Source organism: Hyalella azteca, unplaced genomic scaffold (genome assembly GCF_000764305.2).
Source record: "Hyalella azteca isolate HAZT.00-mixed unplaced genomic scaffold, Hazt_2.0.2 contig6188, whole genome shotgun sequence".
NCBI classification, from domain to species: domain Eukaryota; kingdom Metazoa; phylum Arthropoda; class Malacostraca; order Amphipoda; family Hyalellidae; genus Hyalella; species Hyalella azteca.
In genome coordinates this window covers 333,760-351,692 of record NW_025936356.1, presented here as the reverse complement: position 1 = coordinate 351,692, position 17,933 = coordinate 333,760, and the positions used below count along the sequence as shown (strand labels likewise).

The window sequence follows — 17,933 nt, the reverse complement described above, 5'->3', positions numbered from 1 at the left end:
AGATTCTTGTTTATTCTGACTTCAAATCTGAACAATGAAGGGGGAAGTTTTTCTATAAATTCGGATCCAACATGTCACCTTGTCGATCTCAGAAAACCTGGCTAAATTAACAATAACAAATTTCTGTGTGAATTTCATGGTAACTGTACATTCCGAGCATTTATTGAAGCAAATAATGAAATGACATGGAGAAGTAAACAAAATAACCTCTAATTCATATCTTGAGATTCCAGGGAAAACTTCAAACGCAAAAGCTCGATTCACGAAGATTGTAATGAAAAGTTATTGTTTGCCATGCCATATGAGATCAAGTTGACACGGTTGTCATGGTGCGTGTTTTGCACTGCTCTTTGCATGGTTATTAACCTGCTTGTTAACTGTACATTGAAAGAAAACCCTGGTTAACAATCGGTTAATAAACATAGCTACAAACAATTTTCTGGAATGAAATCAGATTAAATCTGAGTGCCAGATTTATTCGGAATAGCCGTTCAACCCTGCGGATTAACTCACGTCATCCCACGTCAATTGATGAGCGCTTGCATACCTGCCAGGGCTGGACCTTAGGATCTAATTCGACGATATCTGCTCCGCATAGTAGCTGATATATAAATTAAATGCAATGTCTTATATTTTGTCAGTTATCACACAAACGAAAAAACTGTCAGTTTCTGCATACAGTCGTGACAATTTGTGAGGTTGTAAATTAAGCTTTTGAATATACTGAATTGAATTAAGGCAGAAATAGTAGAGACCGACCCCGACTTGAGTCAGTTGGAAGCCAGTAGTTGCGTTATATATATACAGTTATCAACCCATATAACGGCAATGTCAACTTGCTGTAGCTTACCTTATAGTAACTTTAGTATAGCTGACAAGCACTGTCTTTAGTGGTGAGTTACGCCATATATTTAGTCTACGAATACAGTATTAAATCAAATGATTGGTTATAATTGACAAGAATTGGGAATCAATATATCAGCTGTGTTTGTCTTAGCGCATTTGCCAAACAAACTAGTCAGTCTTGAAATGTTATTTGTATCACGTGTAGAGTTGAGGAGCTGGAGTTTTTGTGCTTCTGAGGAGCGGATCTTAGACCAGGTTGAAGTCCGTGCTTGAACTCGTCTGGGGTGATCTCGTATCAAGGAGGTGCCCTGATCTCTTATTGAGACTACCAAGCTGTTATTTGGATTGGCATCTATTATACCAAGTGTATATATTTGGTGTTCAATTTGTTACGTTCCATTAATTTTGTGTTAACCCTTTCCATCTGCTCTTGTTTATATAAACTATTACTGGTTGATAGGAGCGTTTCATAGGAGGGTCCTCACACTAGGAAGAAACAAATCCGAGAAAGCCACAGTTTCATTACAGATTAACAAAACGTACTATCGTCAAAGTATCCAGCTTAACAATTATTTCTGGCGGGAAATTAATATCTTTAGTCGTGCAAGACTAGAGTTAGCGTTAGATAGATAATTTCTTCGCAGTTGATTGAATATGCGAACACGTTTTACATAGGACATCATCGCAATATAAACGCTCTAAAATGCTTGCATGCGTTCGATGGGCGTTTTTAACGTGCATGTAACCTCAGCAATAATACTACATGTAATGTTAAAATTATTTAAATGGAAATAAATATCCTTCTTTTCGGGAAACGCTCAGAAAAAGTCAATACCGACAACCTCTGACTTCTATTCTTTATAGCATGCATAACTCATGCAATAAGAATATATTGACCTGGAATTAAATTTTAAGTCAATTTCAGGGCTTTGGCACGACTAGCGCACTAATATTTTAATCATTGGCCGAAACCAATCCCAGAAGTTTTACAGTTACATGTTCAGTTTATGAACATATAACTTTATAATGAAAAAAAGTATATTAAATTCTCAATGCAATGTGTTGAGGCATTTGCATAGTTAATTACGTCTTGAATCTTTCTCAACTGTAGGAGTTTCCATGGCATACGCCTGGCTACGCTCAGAGACCCATTTCTGTCTCTTATACACATCTAGATGTGTATAAGAGACAGGCCTTACTGCACAAGGAAGCCATTCAAATTGAGTGAAGGTTATGCCAAACACTTGCTACCCTTCCGAAATAAGTCGTCCCGCATACAAAATTTATGCTTTTGACATTGGCAACCAAGCATAAACATTTTGAAACGTCGACCATGCGGCCGAGGAACAAGGCACGAAAAGGAAAAGAATCGGCGACAGGCCACATCCTGTCTCTTATACACATCTAGATGTGTATAAGAGACAGCCTATACACAGGTCAGTGAGCTGAGCAGCTGTGGTACAAAGACGGCATCGGCACGCCTATACACAGGTCAGTGAGCTGAGCAGCTGTGGTACAAAGATGGCATCGTGTCTTTGGTCTGTGTTATCGAGTCGCAGGTCGGTGACTCGATTATAGCATGTTGTGTGTTTCATCTGATGCAATTTTTGTTACTTTTTTGCACAGCAATTTCATCGCGTCTTTTTTTAGACTAGGCAGTCTTTTTACTAAAAAAAATATTCTAAATACATTCATACTGCACCCGTGGGTCAATGAGTTAAGGGGCGCAAAGCAACAAATTCTCTGCAAAGGACTACAAATAAATTAGGTATAAGAACATGATACAGGAACATGAAAAGGTAGAGTGCAAACAGTTTATCGTTTGTGAAAGATTTGAGCACTTGTTACTGGCAGACAAGTACGGTCGATGCGCCTGAATTAATGGTCTTTATATTGGCATTTTAATGATCACTAATCATTGCTGATTTATGGTCTTCACAATTCATGAGCTCCAAGTGTATAACTAGCCCTGCTCGATGCCACCAGTTCTTCAAGAATTTTATATTATATTTATTATTTTATCACCAACGAAATTATTTAATTGTGAAGGCTTTTTGACGCTGCTATAAAATGCTAGAAAAGAATGGCTAGACTAACGCAGATTCATGAGCATTAGTGATGCTTAATGCCTAGCAGCATTGGTTTATTGTTTTAAATTATTATGCCCTACTCGCAAGCGCTCGTTCATTCAGTCACTATATTATACAATAACTACTAGCAAATTTTTAAAGTTAAGTCAACTTATCTACTAACACAATTTTTTAAGTAAGAAAAAAATATCAATCATCATGGATAACCATGATGTATTTTTAATATTCCCAATTATGTGTGAATTTTTTCAGAGAGCACTTATTGCGCAAAAATGTCATAAGATACTCAAGAATTTGATACTATTTGATATTGTGATATTCCTCCAGAAAATATCTTTCTTTTAATCATTCAACCAAATATCGATCACACAACGTTGAACATAACAATTTGAAATGCATGGGAAAATCAATAAAAATCCGTCCAGTTTGATTGATTATTGGGACTCATTGTCAACTAAGCTACTGTGATTTTACATACTTCATGATGTTTACCTGAAGTTTCGATTCGTTGTTCTTCTAAGTATTTATTTGGAAGAAGAGTTCAAATAAGAAAATTGATTGAAGCATTATTTAATTTAATCGTGACATTTACATAATTGTTCCCTGGATGGCGTCCAAAACAAGACCAGCTTTACGAAAAATCTTAATCACTCACGATGTAGGGGTGTATTTTTGCTACACACATTATTTAGAATTGATTTATGCATAAAAGAAAATATTATGTAAACTAATAAAACATGAGCCTGGCATCACTCACTTATTAATTATTCATATTATCTCCATTTTCAGCTGTTAAATAAAATGTTTTATATTGTCTCGATGGTCGTGAGTGACCTGAAGGTCATCCTGTTGAGCCCCAGATCAAAACACTGAATGATTGTTGTAAGGAATATTTAAATATAAGTAATTCATTAAAATCCTTCATACATGTAACATTTAATTTTTCCCAATTGTGTATGAAGAATGAAGCCAATTGTGAATGAAGAATTGCGTCAATTGTTCATTAAGAAACATACTTTGTCGACGAGGATGAAACTGGGAGGAAGCTTGTCAAGAAGTGGATCATTAGAGTAAAAATCATTAGGTTGTCGTCTCGTTAGCGGGTGTTAGTTTTCAATGCACGCTCATCCACGCACATTCACCAGTACACGCTCATCCACACACATTCACCAGTACACGCTCATCCACACACATTCATCAGTGCACGCTCATGCACATACATTCATCAGTGCACGCTCATCCACACACATTCATCAGTACACGCTCATCCACACACATTCATCAGTGCACGCTTATCCATACACGTTCATCAGTGCACGCTCATCCATACACATTCATCAGTACAAGCTCATCCATACACATTCATCAGTACACGCTCATCCACATACATTCATCAGTACACGCTCATCCATACACAGTCATCAGTACACGCTCATCCACACACATTCATCAGTACACGCTCATCCATACACAGTCAGCAGTACACGCTCATCCACACACAGTCATCAGTACACGCTCATCCACATGCATTCATCAGTACAAGCTCATCCACATACATTCATCAGTACACGCTCATTTCATATGGAATATAAAACCAGCGAATTATTGTTTACATTTTTTTAAAACATTTATTCCGACAATTTTGTTCATATTTGTTGCATACAATTTTTTTATTTTAAAATTATTTTTTATCAGTTTCGTGATGCAATCTTAAAATATAATATTGCCCTCCTAATTGGGGCTGGATGAGTAATATTTTCAAAATTAACTATGAGACGATTGGGTGTTGCGCTGTGAATACTTTTTTAAAAGAAAGTTTTATTGGTGACTAGAGCGTTACTCCTACTAACATTTTTCCTACTTTTAATGAAAATTGCGCTTTAATCTTGAACAAAACCTGCATTAAAGAAAACGTCTCCACAATTCCATAAATAGGTATTATTTTCTTATATATCATATGAACTTATGTTTGCATTCGGTTCACGCACGCTACCTTAGCACAAATACTGCCGGAATTGGCATTACGATTAAATCACTTCCTCTTCGTATTCCTCTTCTGTACGCGTGATCAGAATGCTTCTCAGCGCTCAGAAAAACATAAATGTGGACAAGCATCAAATTTTATACTCCATCGCCTGTATAAATCATGAAATTAGAATTTATTGACGTGGAATTTCACATTTCACATCGCAACGCTGCAAGCTCTGTCAGAATTCGTACTCGGTCGAGCCCAATCCCAGAATTTAACTTTTCCTTTTTGTCGTATAACTTTCCCATGAAAAATAAATTTAATTATGATGCACAGTGAAGAGCATTGTGCCTCCTAAATTACATCACGGAATTTTAATAACAATAGAAGTTATCACTGCACACGCATGCGTCTGTACAGTGATGTATTTGTTGATACATAAACGTACCTATGCGTAAACATTTGTAATATATTATGATTCTGCACAAATATATTCTGTTTCTTCAAACTATTTTTGCACGAATATTCAGTTGTGAGTTGATTTTATAGCACTGTCATTTTATTTATGAAAAATAATTAGGCATTAAAATGATGATGCAATCGGAATCTACGGAACTTTGATTATGATTTATATTTTATCCATTTAAATACATTACAGCATCATTTATTACGTATACTTTCATCGATACTAATGCGCATATGTCGTCAATATGTCACTATGTCTCACAATATTTCTACATCATTATCATTCCAGCTGTGCCATTACCTTTTGACTTTTACTTACTCACAGTCTTGTTAAAAATTGACGGCCATTGTTGCAGTCACGAGGGTTATCTGGCACTAGCATCTAATACTCTTCTCCGCTCCACGCGAGGGTGACTATAGCAAGTGGTACTATGTTAATTGCTAGTCTATATAGAAGGTGCTTCAGCTAGCCGCATGTCTGTCGCCAAATCAATGATCATCATTCAAGTGGCATGCCGTTTTCCCAGCATATACGTTATATGATTGATTGTCTCTGTATTCTGCAATTTGTCGGCTTTACGAACACCTGCGCGGCGTGCACTTAGACGTTGATAGGATATGTTTTGCTTCGTGGAGAGTTGGTTTCTCATTCACTGCAATAATCGATGAACTGCGTTTGCAAGTGTACAAGGCATATCATGTGTTACTGCATCAATAAATTATTATTGATTTTATACGTGATTCTCTTTCAATGAAACAAAAACATAAAAGTCACACATCTGAATTCTTGCGCCTATGATCGATTTTGATTTAGAATACTTGCTTGTTCCATCTACACGTTTATCTGCCGTCGGCTACAGAGCGTTCCCGGGCCCATCTTTCAAAAAAAGTTAAGAGATCATAAGTTCATCAGCCAATCATTGACGTCCTTTCAAGCAAAATCCACAAATCGTAAACAAGAAAATAGAGCGCCAGTACTTACGTACACGTAGCGAGTTTTGAAAGTATGGCCCCCGGTCGCCGCCGCCAGAACCTTGAACAGTCTGCCGACTTCTCCAACATTGATCGGCTAATTCGTTCGATGCCCAAACACTGTGAATAGTTTTCAGCTGACGATGAAATTTTTGGGTAACATCGCGTAGATAAACTCGTGTAGTTTCGTCGAAGCAAATTCAACTGTCATTAAATACTCGTCTGAGAATAGGAGAGAGTGAACATTCTGAACTTAATCGAACTTTAGTATCATGAGAATGGACTATCTTGGTTAAAAAGTCTGCAAGCAATGAAATCATACACGGCTTAATCATATACGAGATCAGGCGATGCATTCCCTGGACGCTGACACCCCCCCCCTGGCCCCATGCTAATTCCCGCTAGTCTGACAGCAAATAATTAGCGGCGTGATTGTGTGGTGGTTCGGGAGGTGAGTCGCGGCAAAGATTTATTGGAAAATATTTCATTATTAATTCAGGCCTCACTCTGATTGATGCTAGTCGAAGCTTGCTTGCACGGCTGGCGAATTTCATTAAAACTTCTACAAAAGTTCCGTAAATACAAAGTTTCATTACGTACATCCAATTTCGAAAATGACGAATCATCTAGGCTTCAGCGCCACGACGCCTGCTTCATATTTATGAAGACACACTGCATTAGAGCATAATCACACTGTTTTGAAAGAGACGGACGAAACAATTATTTTTGTTAGTTTCACAATCGTAAATGAGCATTACATTTCCAAATGTTAATTATTCAGTGGTAATCCGACTTCATTAACGCTCAATGCGTTCGGCGGTTAATTAACTGTTGAAGTTTGCTGTCATTTGGAAAATAAACATCGACTTATTAACTGCTTGTTTCTAACTTAAGGAGAGCGTCTGGCCAAAACTTTTGAATTTTGGCTTTTCCGGTTTTTAGTCTCATTTTGAAGCTGACATTCTGCTCTATCCAACGGTACCAAAATCATCTCTGTACGTTGATTTATGCGTTCACGACAGATCGCGAACGGGTGGGGGGTGATGGAGTTCTTTCACATTAAAGATAGGCGGAAATTCCCGGTAGCATACTTAAATAGCTAGTCCACATATGATGTGCTTCAATTACCCGCCTGCAGTTGTACGGGAGGAATTGCGTGTCGTCGTTCACACCATCCTTGACAGGAATTGAGCTCCAGTATCGCCTAGTCTTGCATTATTGCCACCTTGAACGCTTATTTCGAGGCGCCCGGGACTTTGTCAGGCTCTACTGAACAATTAACTTATTGTCATTGCATGCAAACCTATCTCCTCCTACAGTTTTGAAGCTACAGCGATGAGACATATACCATTCGATTTGCAATTAAAATATCTATCGATTTATGATTTTTTTTAAATTTCGTTATAGTTTTGAAAATATTTGAAAAAAGGGAGGGGAAATAGGGGAAAATCGAAAAAAATTTGAACATTTTGCAAATGCTCCCCCATCCACAAAAATTCGACTTTCGAAAAAAGCTACCATACATCGATAGATATGGTCTTTACGCATCGAATGATATGCGTCTCAATGTGGTAGCTTCAAAATCCTAGGAGGAGATTGATTTCTACAGCACCCCCTTTTTTGGTCGTGTTCTTTCATTTTTTTCGAAAAATGGACATGAATAAAAGCTGTCTATTTTTCGGTTTTACAATGGTGTAACAAATTTCAAAATGATCCATCTGTAAACAGCCGAGAAAAAAAGTGGCCAGACGCTCCCCTTAAGCTGTATGAGATGGGCGAAATGATCTGCAGAGGGAGTGACGTTTGTTCTGCGTCCGAGATCGTAATTAACTTCTGCCAGTCATATTTTATGACGGCTTAGTGAAGCTGGTCACAAAAATGATCAACAAATATTAATCAGATTTGTTAATGAATTTTTATTTATTTCACTTGTAGGTGTGTCTGGGTCGAGGTCTTAAATTCCTCTGCTTCTTTTTATTCACGTACGGTAGCAAATTACACTCAAATTTGTACAAAAATTGAAGGGCATCATTACCAATTATTTCCACCCATGAGATTGCTGGCAAATATTCTATAATTTTATACTACATGGACACCACCAATGCTAATTGTATAAAAATAAAATAAATTGTTTACCTCAAAATTCTACACTTATAAAAGGCTTTAACTATGGCTAATGCTGTTGATGAATTATATTTTTGTGCAGTCACGACTCGCGTCTGTCGGGCAGCCGTACGCGCGAGTGGTTTCTTTGTTTTGTTTAAAGGTACAACTAATGAGGAATGTATGATGTGAATTAGACGCCTATAGATTCATTCAGTTTTTAATGAAACCCAATTTTGTAAAAAGTGTCAAAATGGGCCCATTGCCCCACCCCTGGAGCAATGGGCCCATGGGCTTGGGGAAAGGGGCCCACCCTTGGTCCCTTTACCACAATTGCATATTTTTCGTTTAAAAGTGATAAAACAACACTTTACAGTTAAAAATAAGAAAAATGTAATAAAAAATATGACATTCATTCATTTATTAACAACTCAAAAAATCATGTCCTTATTTTGAAGAAAATGTACTCTTGGCTTAAAAAATCTATCACTGACGTGAAGAAAAATATTTCATTGACAAAAAATATATATATTTGACTTGAAAAATATACCCTTGCGATAAAAATTCGTCATTGATATGAAAAAATGTATCATTAATTGACTAGAAAAAATATAATTAGTTGATCAGAAAAAAACTTCGTTCCAGCTTCGTCCATAATCCAGATATTATGTGCAGAGAATTCGTACCTAATCGTGATTTCAATATATATTTGACTTGAAAAATATATCCTTGCGATAAAAAATTCGTCATTGATACGAAAAAATGTATCATTAATTGACTAGAAAAAATATAATTAGTTGATCAGAAAAAAAACTTCGTTCCAGCTTCGTCCATAATCCAGATATTATGTGCAGAGAATTCGTACCTAATCGTGATTTCAGCCAACACCATGAAACTCATCAACTTTTGGCTCATTGGTGTTGACTGAAATCAACTTTTGGCAAGGCAAGAATCAATAAATCGATTAAGGGTCATAAATACGCATAACTAGAAATTAAACCTGCATGCTGCCTTGAGGCGGCAAATCAAAAAAATCATGCAATATGAAGTGTAATTTGTAATTCAAAAAGCTAGTCATAGTTTTGAAAAGGTCATTGAAACAAATCTAATGATGTACCTATAACACAAGACTTCACCATGGGCGCTTTGCCCCGTGACACGCGTGGGCCCGTTGCCTCACTGGGTATCATTTCAATTTATGTCGTGTCAACATTTTATTTTAAAAGCTAATAGTCTAAACTTGATCTCAAAATTATCCCTATAAATATTACTTTCAAAATATAATTCACAGTAATTTCAAAAAGCTTCATCTACAATAATCGAGAACAGTTTAATTTAGCAGCAAAAAAAATTTTATCTGGGCTAAAACAGTTATTCACAAATAACTTAATAACGCAAACACTTAGCAAAACGTAAATCCGTACACTTCATCCCAGTGAAACTGTCGACCGGCGGTAGAGAACACGGACCAATATCTGCCATACTTAATTAGCGACAAACCCGCTATGGGCCCATGACCCGCAGTGGGCTCGCTGCCCCATGTTACCCTATAAAGTAGTCTATTTGCCTGCTGCTGAGTATTTGCAGGGTGATCTTGTAATTTGTATGGTATTAAACAATTTGCATAGTGCTAAGTTGTAAGCGCAGACTTATGTTCTTTAAACAAACATGCCACAGCAGCACTTCCAGCGAAAATTGACAATGAGTAAATGTGATATAGAGGGGATACCGTAGTATATTTATGTAGTAGTCACTCTGGCCATGCATCTCCAAAAATCATATCGTTCTTTCACTACTTACTGCCCCATTTAAAAACAAATTTATATTCGGAGGCTCGCTCAGATCTTATTTTATTCTTCACTTTGTTCATTATTGATACCGAAACGACTACTTTTTTCTTTTACTAAAGTTGTGCCTAGTAGCTGAAGCGTTCATTTTGTTCGCATAATAGTTGATTGCAACGAGTTGATGTGGATCTACTAATTTATGCAATTAAATGTTCTGTGATGAAGTTAACTCATTGACGATTATATCTTCATTGTTAGGTGGTCCGATTCACGCCGTGCTGGGGGTGAAGGGAGGCCGAGTGTTCCTGCCTTGCGACGTCACTCCGCTGCACACCAACGACCGCCACGTGCTGGCACGCCTATACACAGATCAGTGAGCTGAGCAGCTGTGGTACAAAGACGGGATCGACACGCCTATACACTGGTCAGTGACTCAAGTAATATGTGCTTTCTTATATAATTCATGTTACCTGCTACTACTTTTAGCTGGCTTATCTCCATTCAACTGGTCGCCTCTCCACATTGAAAGTAGTCTATAAACACTTTCAATTTGTCGATTGTCGATTTATTTCGGTGCGATACTCATCACATTTTCAATAATAAAACCACAAATAAATTATGCATTTGAACAAGCAACAAAATCATGAAGTGCTAATGTAGAAACGATTTATAATTCAATGAAGATTTGAACGCCTGTTCTTTGCAGCGGAGTTTATACGGTGCGCCTGAATGCGCCCGATTGTTATATACGATGAGCCTGATAGTTATATTGCACTTTATAATGCATCACTCAGTAGAGATGGTTTTCGTTCTTTACAAATTCATGAGTTCAAGTGCATAACTGGCCCAGGTCAATGATACCGAAGCCTTCAATGATTCCTTAGTGATATTTTACTGTATCAAACGCAAGATTATTTTATTTTTGTGTAGGCATTTAACGCTGCACATATGATAGAACTTTTTAGCGGGGACCGACTTATAGTTATTTGAATTACAGAGGCTTCTCTCCAAATAATATTAATTGATATTATTAAATTATTTTATCACAACTCACCCACGCTTGTTTTTCCGGATGAATTTTTGAGACTCGTTGAATTTTTGGGACTCGTTGAATTTTTGCGACTCGTTAAATTAAAGAAAAAAGAAAACTTTCCAGGTTTGTTCCTACAAAAAACTAAAAATAAGTAATTAAAAAAGTTTAAATGATGCAACACGATGTTGGCTGCTACACTGCTTGGTAGGTGCCAATGAGCATGAACCGAAGCAGAGGCAAATCTTCTTCCGATGACTCCCGGTGATTCGCCCCACATTAGTTAGTGCAGCTAAAGCAGCAGCTCCACATTTCATGCTATTCGTTCTTATGCGGTTTCTTGACTATTTGCATGCCTCTCCCCAAAAAATATTTGAACTTGTCTACTATCATGATTCCTTAGATAAGGATAAAAAATTTCGTTCATCGTAACAAACTAAAGTTTATAGATTTATTAGTATTGTTCACCAATTTAGACGATTTGAAGGCACTTTTTCCTGTCTAAAAAGAAAAATTGTCTAATGCTACATTTTTTATGTTTACATGACGTAGGGATCTCATTGTCTTTCAAGTGTTTATTCGGAAATAGAATAAATAATTCAATTCATGCAAAATGAACACGTTCTTGAATGCCGTCCAATACTTAAATGCTTTGCGTAGTATGCGTGAATACTTTATTGATCATGAAGGAGTGGTATATATTTTTAAACAAAAATACTCTTGAAGATCAAATATCCTGTGGGCTTTAGATCGCCTTATATGGAATATAAAATCATATGGAATATAAAACCAGCGAATTATTGTTTAAATTTTTTTTTAAAACATTTATTCTGACAATTTTGTTCATATTTGTTGCATACAATTTTATTTGAGAATAAATATTTTTTATCAGTTTCGTAATGCAGTCTTAAAATATAATCTTGCCCTCCTAATTGGGGCTGGATGAGTAATATTTTCAAAATTAACTATGAGACGATGGGGTGTAGCGTTGTGAATACTTTTTTAAATGAAAGTTTTATTGGTGACTAGAGCGTTACTCCTACTAACATTTTTCCTTTTAACGAAAATTACGCTTTCATCTTCAACAAAACCTCCATTAAAGGAAACGTCTCCACAATTCCATGAATGGGTATTATTTTCTTATCTATCATATGAACTTATGTTTGCATTCGGTTCGCGCACGCTACCTTAATACGAATACTGCCTGAATTGGCAATACGATTAAATCGCTTCCTCTTCGTATTGCTCTTCTGTACGCGTGACCAGAAGGCTTCTCAGCGCTCAGAAAAACATAAATGTGGACAAGCATCAAATTTTTTTCTCCATCGCCTGTATAAATCATGAAATTAAAATTTATTGGCGCGAAATTAAATACAGACATTTATTTTCACATCGCAACGCTGCAAGCTCTGTCAGAATTCGTACTCGGTCGAGCCCAATCCCAGAATTGAACTTTTCCTCATTGTCGTATAACTTTCCCATGAAAAAGTCAAGTTAAATTATGATGCACTGTGAAGAGTATTGTGCCTCCTAAATTACATCACGGAATTTTAATAACAACAGAAGTTATATTTTATTATTTTTTTTAAAAGGCCTCCTACACTCACTATTCCAACAAAAAAAAAAGTTATCACTGCACACGCCTGCGTCTGTACAGTGATGTATTTGTTTCACGCATAAACGTACCTATGCGTAAACATTTCTAATATATTATGATTCTGCACAAATATATTCTGTTTCTTCAAACTATTTTTGCACAGATATTCAGTTTTGGATTGATTTCTTTGCGTTTTCATTTTATTTCTGAAAATAATTACGCACGAAAAGAATGATGCACTCGGAATCTACGGAACTTTGATTATGATTTATATTATATCCGCTTAAAACTTTACAGCATCATTTATTACGCATACTTTCATCGATACTAATGCGCATATGTCGTCAATGTCACTATGTCTCACCATATTTCTACATCATTATCATACCAGCTGTACCATTATCTTTTGACTTTTACTTACTCACAGTCTTGTTAAAAATTGACGGCCATTGTTGCCGTCACGAGGGTTATCTGGCACTAGCATCTGATCATACTCTCCTCCGCGCCACGCGAGGGTGACTATAGCAAGTGGTACTATGTTAATTGCTAGTCTATAGAAGGTGCTTCGATTTGCCAGATCAATGTTCATTATTCAAGCGGCATTCCGTTTTCCCAGCAAATAAGTTATGATTGATTGTCTCTGTATTCTGCTTTGTCAGCTTAACGAACACCTGCGCGGCGTGCACTTAGACGTTGATAGGATATGTTTTGCTTCGTGGAGAGTTTGGTCTCTCATTCACTGAAATAATCGATGAACTGCGTCTGCACGTGTACAGATCATCATATTATGTTTTGCGGCATCAATAAATTATTATTGATTTGATAAGTGATTCTCTTTCAATAATACAAATACAGGAAATTCACACATCTGAATTCATGCACCTATGATAGATTTTGATTTAGAATACTTGTTTGTTCCATCTACACGTTTATCTGCCGTCGGCGACAGAGCGTTCCCGGGCCCATGCTTTCAAAAAAAGTTAAGAGATCGTATGTTCATCAGCCAATCATTGACGGCCTTTCAAGCAAAATCTACAAATCGTAAACAAGAAAATAGAGTGTAAGTACTTACGTACGCGTAGCGAGTTATGAAAGTATGGCCCCCGGTGGCCGCCGCCAGAACCTGAAACTGTCTGCCGACTTCCCCAATGCATCGTTCGGCTCCTTCGTTCGATGCCCAAACACTGTGAATGGCTTTCAGCTGACGATGGAATTTTTGGGCAATATCGCGTAGATAAACTCGTGTCGAAGCAAGTTCAACTGTCATTAAATACTCGTCTGAGAATAGGAGAGAGTGAACATTCCGAAATTAATCGAACTTTAGTATCTTCTTCTTCTTCTTCTTCTTCATTGCAGGGTGTCCACTTGGAGTGGACTTAGAGCCGCAGGTCTGCCAGATGCAAGATGACCGTTGGGCCTGAGAGCTTATAGCTTGTGGTTTTCAGCTTTCTTTGTATATGAAATTAATTGCTGCCATCTTGTGAGGTTGGCTGATGTAAGCTCAGTACAACTTTAAGTATCATGATCGAGAGTGGACTGTCTTGGTTAAAAAGTCTGCAAGCAATTAAATCATTCACGGCTTAAACAAATACGAGATCAGGCGATGCATTCCCTGGACGCTGACCCCCCCCCCTGACCCCATGCTAATTCCCGCTAATCTGACAGCAAATAATTAGCGGCGTGATTGTGTGGTGGTTCGGGAGGTGAAGCGCGGCAAAGATTTTTTGGAAAATATTTCATTATTAATTCAGGCCTCGCTCTGATTGATGCTAGTCGAAGCTTGCTTGCACGGCTGGCGAATTTCATTAGAACTTCTACAAAAGTTCCGTAAATACAAAGTTTCAATACGTACATCCAATTTTGAAAATGATGAATCATCAAGACTTCAGCGCCACGACGCCTGCTTCATATTTATGAAGACACACTGCATTAGAGCATAATCACACTGATTTGAAAGAGACGGACGAAATAATTATTTTATAAGTTTCACATTCGTAAATGAGCAATAAATTTCCAAATGTTAATTATTCAGTGGTAATCCGACTTAATTAACGCTCAGTGCGTGCGACGGTTAATTAACTGTTGAAGTTTGCTGTCATTTGGAAAATAAACATCGACTTATTAACTGCTTGTTTCTAACTTAAGGGGAGCGTCTGGCAAAAACTTTTGAATTTTGGCGTTTCCGGTTTTTAGTCTCACCTTTTTAATGATTTTATTGTTGATGTTAGTGTGGCCAACCTCACCGTCATCAGTGAGTAATGTACAATTGCGATGAATCCAGATCAGCCGCTATACTTTTTTTCTTTTTCTCTCTTCTTCTTCTTGCCACACATTTCCTACTACACACAGCAACCTCCCAATTGTGGCCTTTCCCTGTGTGTATCATTAGTGTTTAAAACAACCTTACATTAGTATTACTTAGCCAAAAACACTAACCTAACCGAAGTAAACAAGGCGTGATATATCCTAACCTAACCTGTCCTAACCTAATCTTACCTTACCTAACCTTACCTAGCCCAGCCCAACCTAACTTAACCTAGCCTAACCTATCCTAACCTAACCTTGCCTGAACTAACTTTGCCTTACCTAACCTAATCAAATCTAACCTAATCACCCTTTGTTATAGTCGCCGTAGAAACTTGTTCCTGGCTTGAACCTAACCTCAGCCAATGACATATATTTTACCACGTGTTTAATTTTTATTTTGATACCGTGCATGATTGTGGCCGGAGTTCGCATTTCCAACACTCATTGAACGTGTTGGAAATGCGAACTCCGGCCTAAATACTCCTAACTTCAATAACCTAGGTGTCGCTTTCTTCTATCAAAGTAAACAGCGTCGCATTTACTAGTCGCATTTACGATCACTGCCTACTCCTGCGCCGGTGGTTATCGAACGTCGTAATAACGGCTTGAGCGCAATTCTAGTTGAGGTCCTGTTTGACGGCAGATATCGAGGGAACGTCAGGGCCCCGAGCTCAACACTCGGGGCCATTAAAAGATAAATTTTGTTTTCTTTTCATTGTACATTTTCTTCAATCCTGGTCATTACCGATTTAAAAGACCTTGAAAAAGCCAAAAAAGCAGTTCGGGCACGCATGACAAAAACACGGCTCGGAGTTTCACGAAAACCGTTTTTACAGAACTTTTGAAAGTTTTTCTTTCGCATTATTAATTCTAAAGAGCTGCAGCAGGTAATCATGTAAGAATGATGTCTTTAAGTCAAAATTAAGTTGCCTAAATATTGCTCAAAAAGTGAAAAAAGCAAATTTTTGGTCTAATTTTAATCATCAAGTTTCTTAAAGAAATATTTTTTTGAAAATAAGTGATATACACAGCAATTAGCGCAATTTTATCCTCTGTTGAAAGCAACTTTCAGAACGCTTATAAAAATGCTGAGCTCGCACAATAATCTTACGAGTGAAGACGTTGAACACGTTCAGGCAAACTCTCGAAGTTACGCGATTTCGACTAAAATTTGGTCAATTCTTGTCCTCTTTGAAAAATCATATCTCGAGTTATATACAAGCTAAGAACATGAAATAAGGTCCAAATCAAAGGCAAAGACTTGTGCTTTATTATTAGAGTTGTTGAAAAAATCTACAAAAATTTTCCGTAGAGTTATGAGGAAAAAAGTGAAAAAGTTGGTAAAAAGTTGATCAAAGTTTGGCTCACAACTTTGTGATTTTAATTTTTTCGGAAATCTGGTAATAATATATAGTGTATCTCGTTGAGACGCTTAGAGAATATGTCCTCAGAATTTAAAAATCCTTGCGGTTTGGCCGTGAGAGTTGAAAACCCACCGAAAAATGGCCGAAAACAAAATTTTCAGGGTTAACTTTGACCCCCAATTTAGGGATGAAGTTTTGACACGACGAAAAATCGTTCGAAATCCCAAACACACTCCAATCTTTTACCTTTCTTCTGAAATCAAGCACATTGATCTGAGTTTGAGCTGTGATCGTTTCCGCAACCTCATTTTAGGCAATTCTTTTACCAAACTTCCCCCTTTTTTGGAGATTATGGAGGGGGGGGAAGGAGTGGAAATTTCGGAAATCCGGCAAGAAGGTTTGGTACACAAAATATGCGTACAAAATTAAAACCTGAAGTATATGGACACGAGCAGCTAAAATATCATGATCATGTCAACATTGTTAGGACTAATGAATTAAATAGTATTTCTTTGACCCCGAACAAAAGAACTATAAATACAAGAATACAAATTATAAAACTATAAACCGTGTATCTTTCTAGCCCTTGCCTTTCAACTCGTAAGAATGTCCTAAGTTCAGAGCCCCGCTGAAAAACACGAATAAATACAAATTGAGGACTTGGATTAACGGAACTCTAACAAAGGAATATATTACACATAAATAAAAACTAATATAAATGATAATATTAAACATCACCAAGAAGGCCCCCACTATATTAACACACGATAAACAATGCAAGTACTAACCTCTGTGGTGGATCACATGACAATGACAAGAAATAGTTCACTCCAAAACAAAATGACAATACACGAACCTAGCTATCGATGAAGTTATTACATTGAAAGGCGTTCCCTAACAACATATACTTCGAGTTAAAAATTTCATTACTGCCAGCTCCGGAATCTTCTAAACGAAGTAGAATGCCGGCATCATGGCACCACTTTATTCCAGTAATGCCGGTATCGGTGTGGTGTTTCTCAATGAACTCCACTTGCAGAACCGTTGAACAGGAAAACGAATAAATTTCTAGTTTCTAATAATGTTCAGCTTTTAAAATCTGTAATTTTCAATTCTAATACTTCACAACTTCACTTTTCCCACTACGAATACAGGATTGAAATGACAACGTTCGCCGTTCGGCGCGCGATCATCACTAGTACAAGTGTACAACGAGTGAAGTTGTGAACTAAGCCGGTCGCCGCTGCCGCCGCAAACGAACGTGTAACGTCAACGTCATGTAATTATAAACTCACTGCCTCAAGCTGCATCACGTTAAACACGAATAATATTTAAACATTTAACGAAGCTAGCCACAAATTTTGTCCTGCGATCATGATAAAGTTACTATGAGAAACAAGAAC

The 17,933-nt window shown here is 37.2% G+C and overlaps 1 protein-coding gene across 1 annotated transcript in view; it reads left to right on the top strand.

The window, feature by feature from the left end:
* Window positions 1-10,113: 10,113 nt before the first annotated feature.
* LOC108669124 (synaptogenesis protein syg-2-like) overlaps window positions 10,114-17,933 on the top strand; it is a 30,963-nt gene continuing 23,143 nt past the window's right edge. Inside the window, exons 1-3 of the mRNA XM_047880775.1 lie at window positions 10,114-10,150; window positions 10,491-10,605; window positions 15,088-15,110. Of these exons, the coding sequence (XP_047736731.1) occupies window positions 10,114-10,150; window positions 10,491-10,605; window positions 15,088-15,110 (175 nt within the window). The remainder of the gene's footprint in view (window positions 10,151-10,490; window positions 10,606-15,087; window positions 15,111-17,933) is intronic.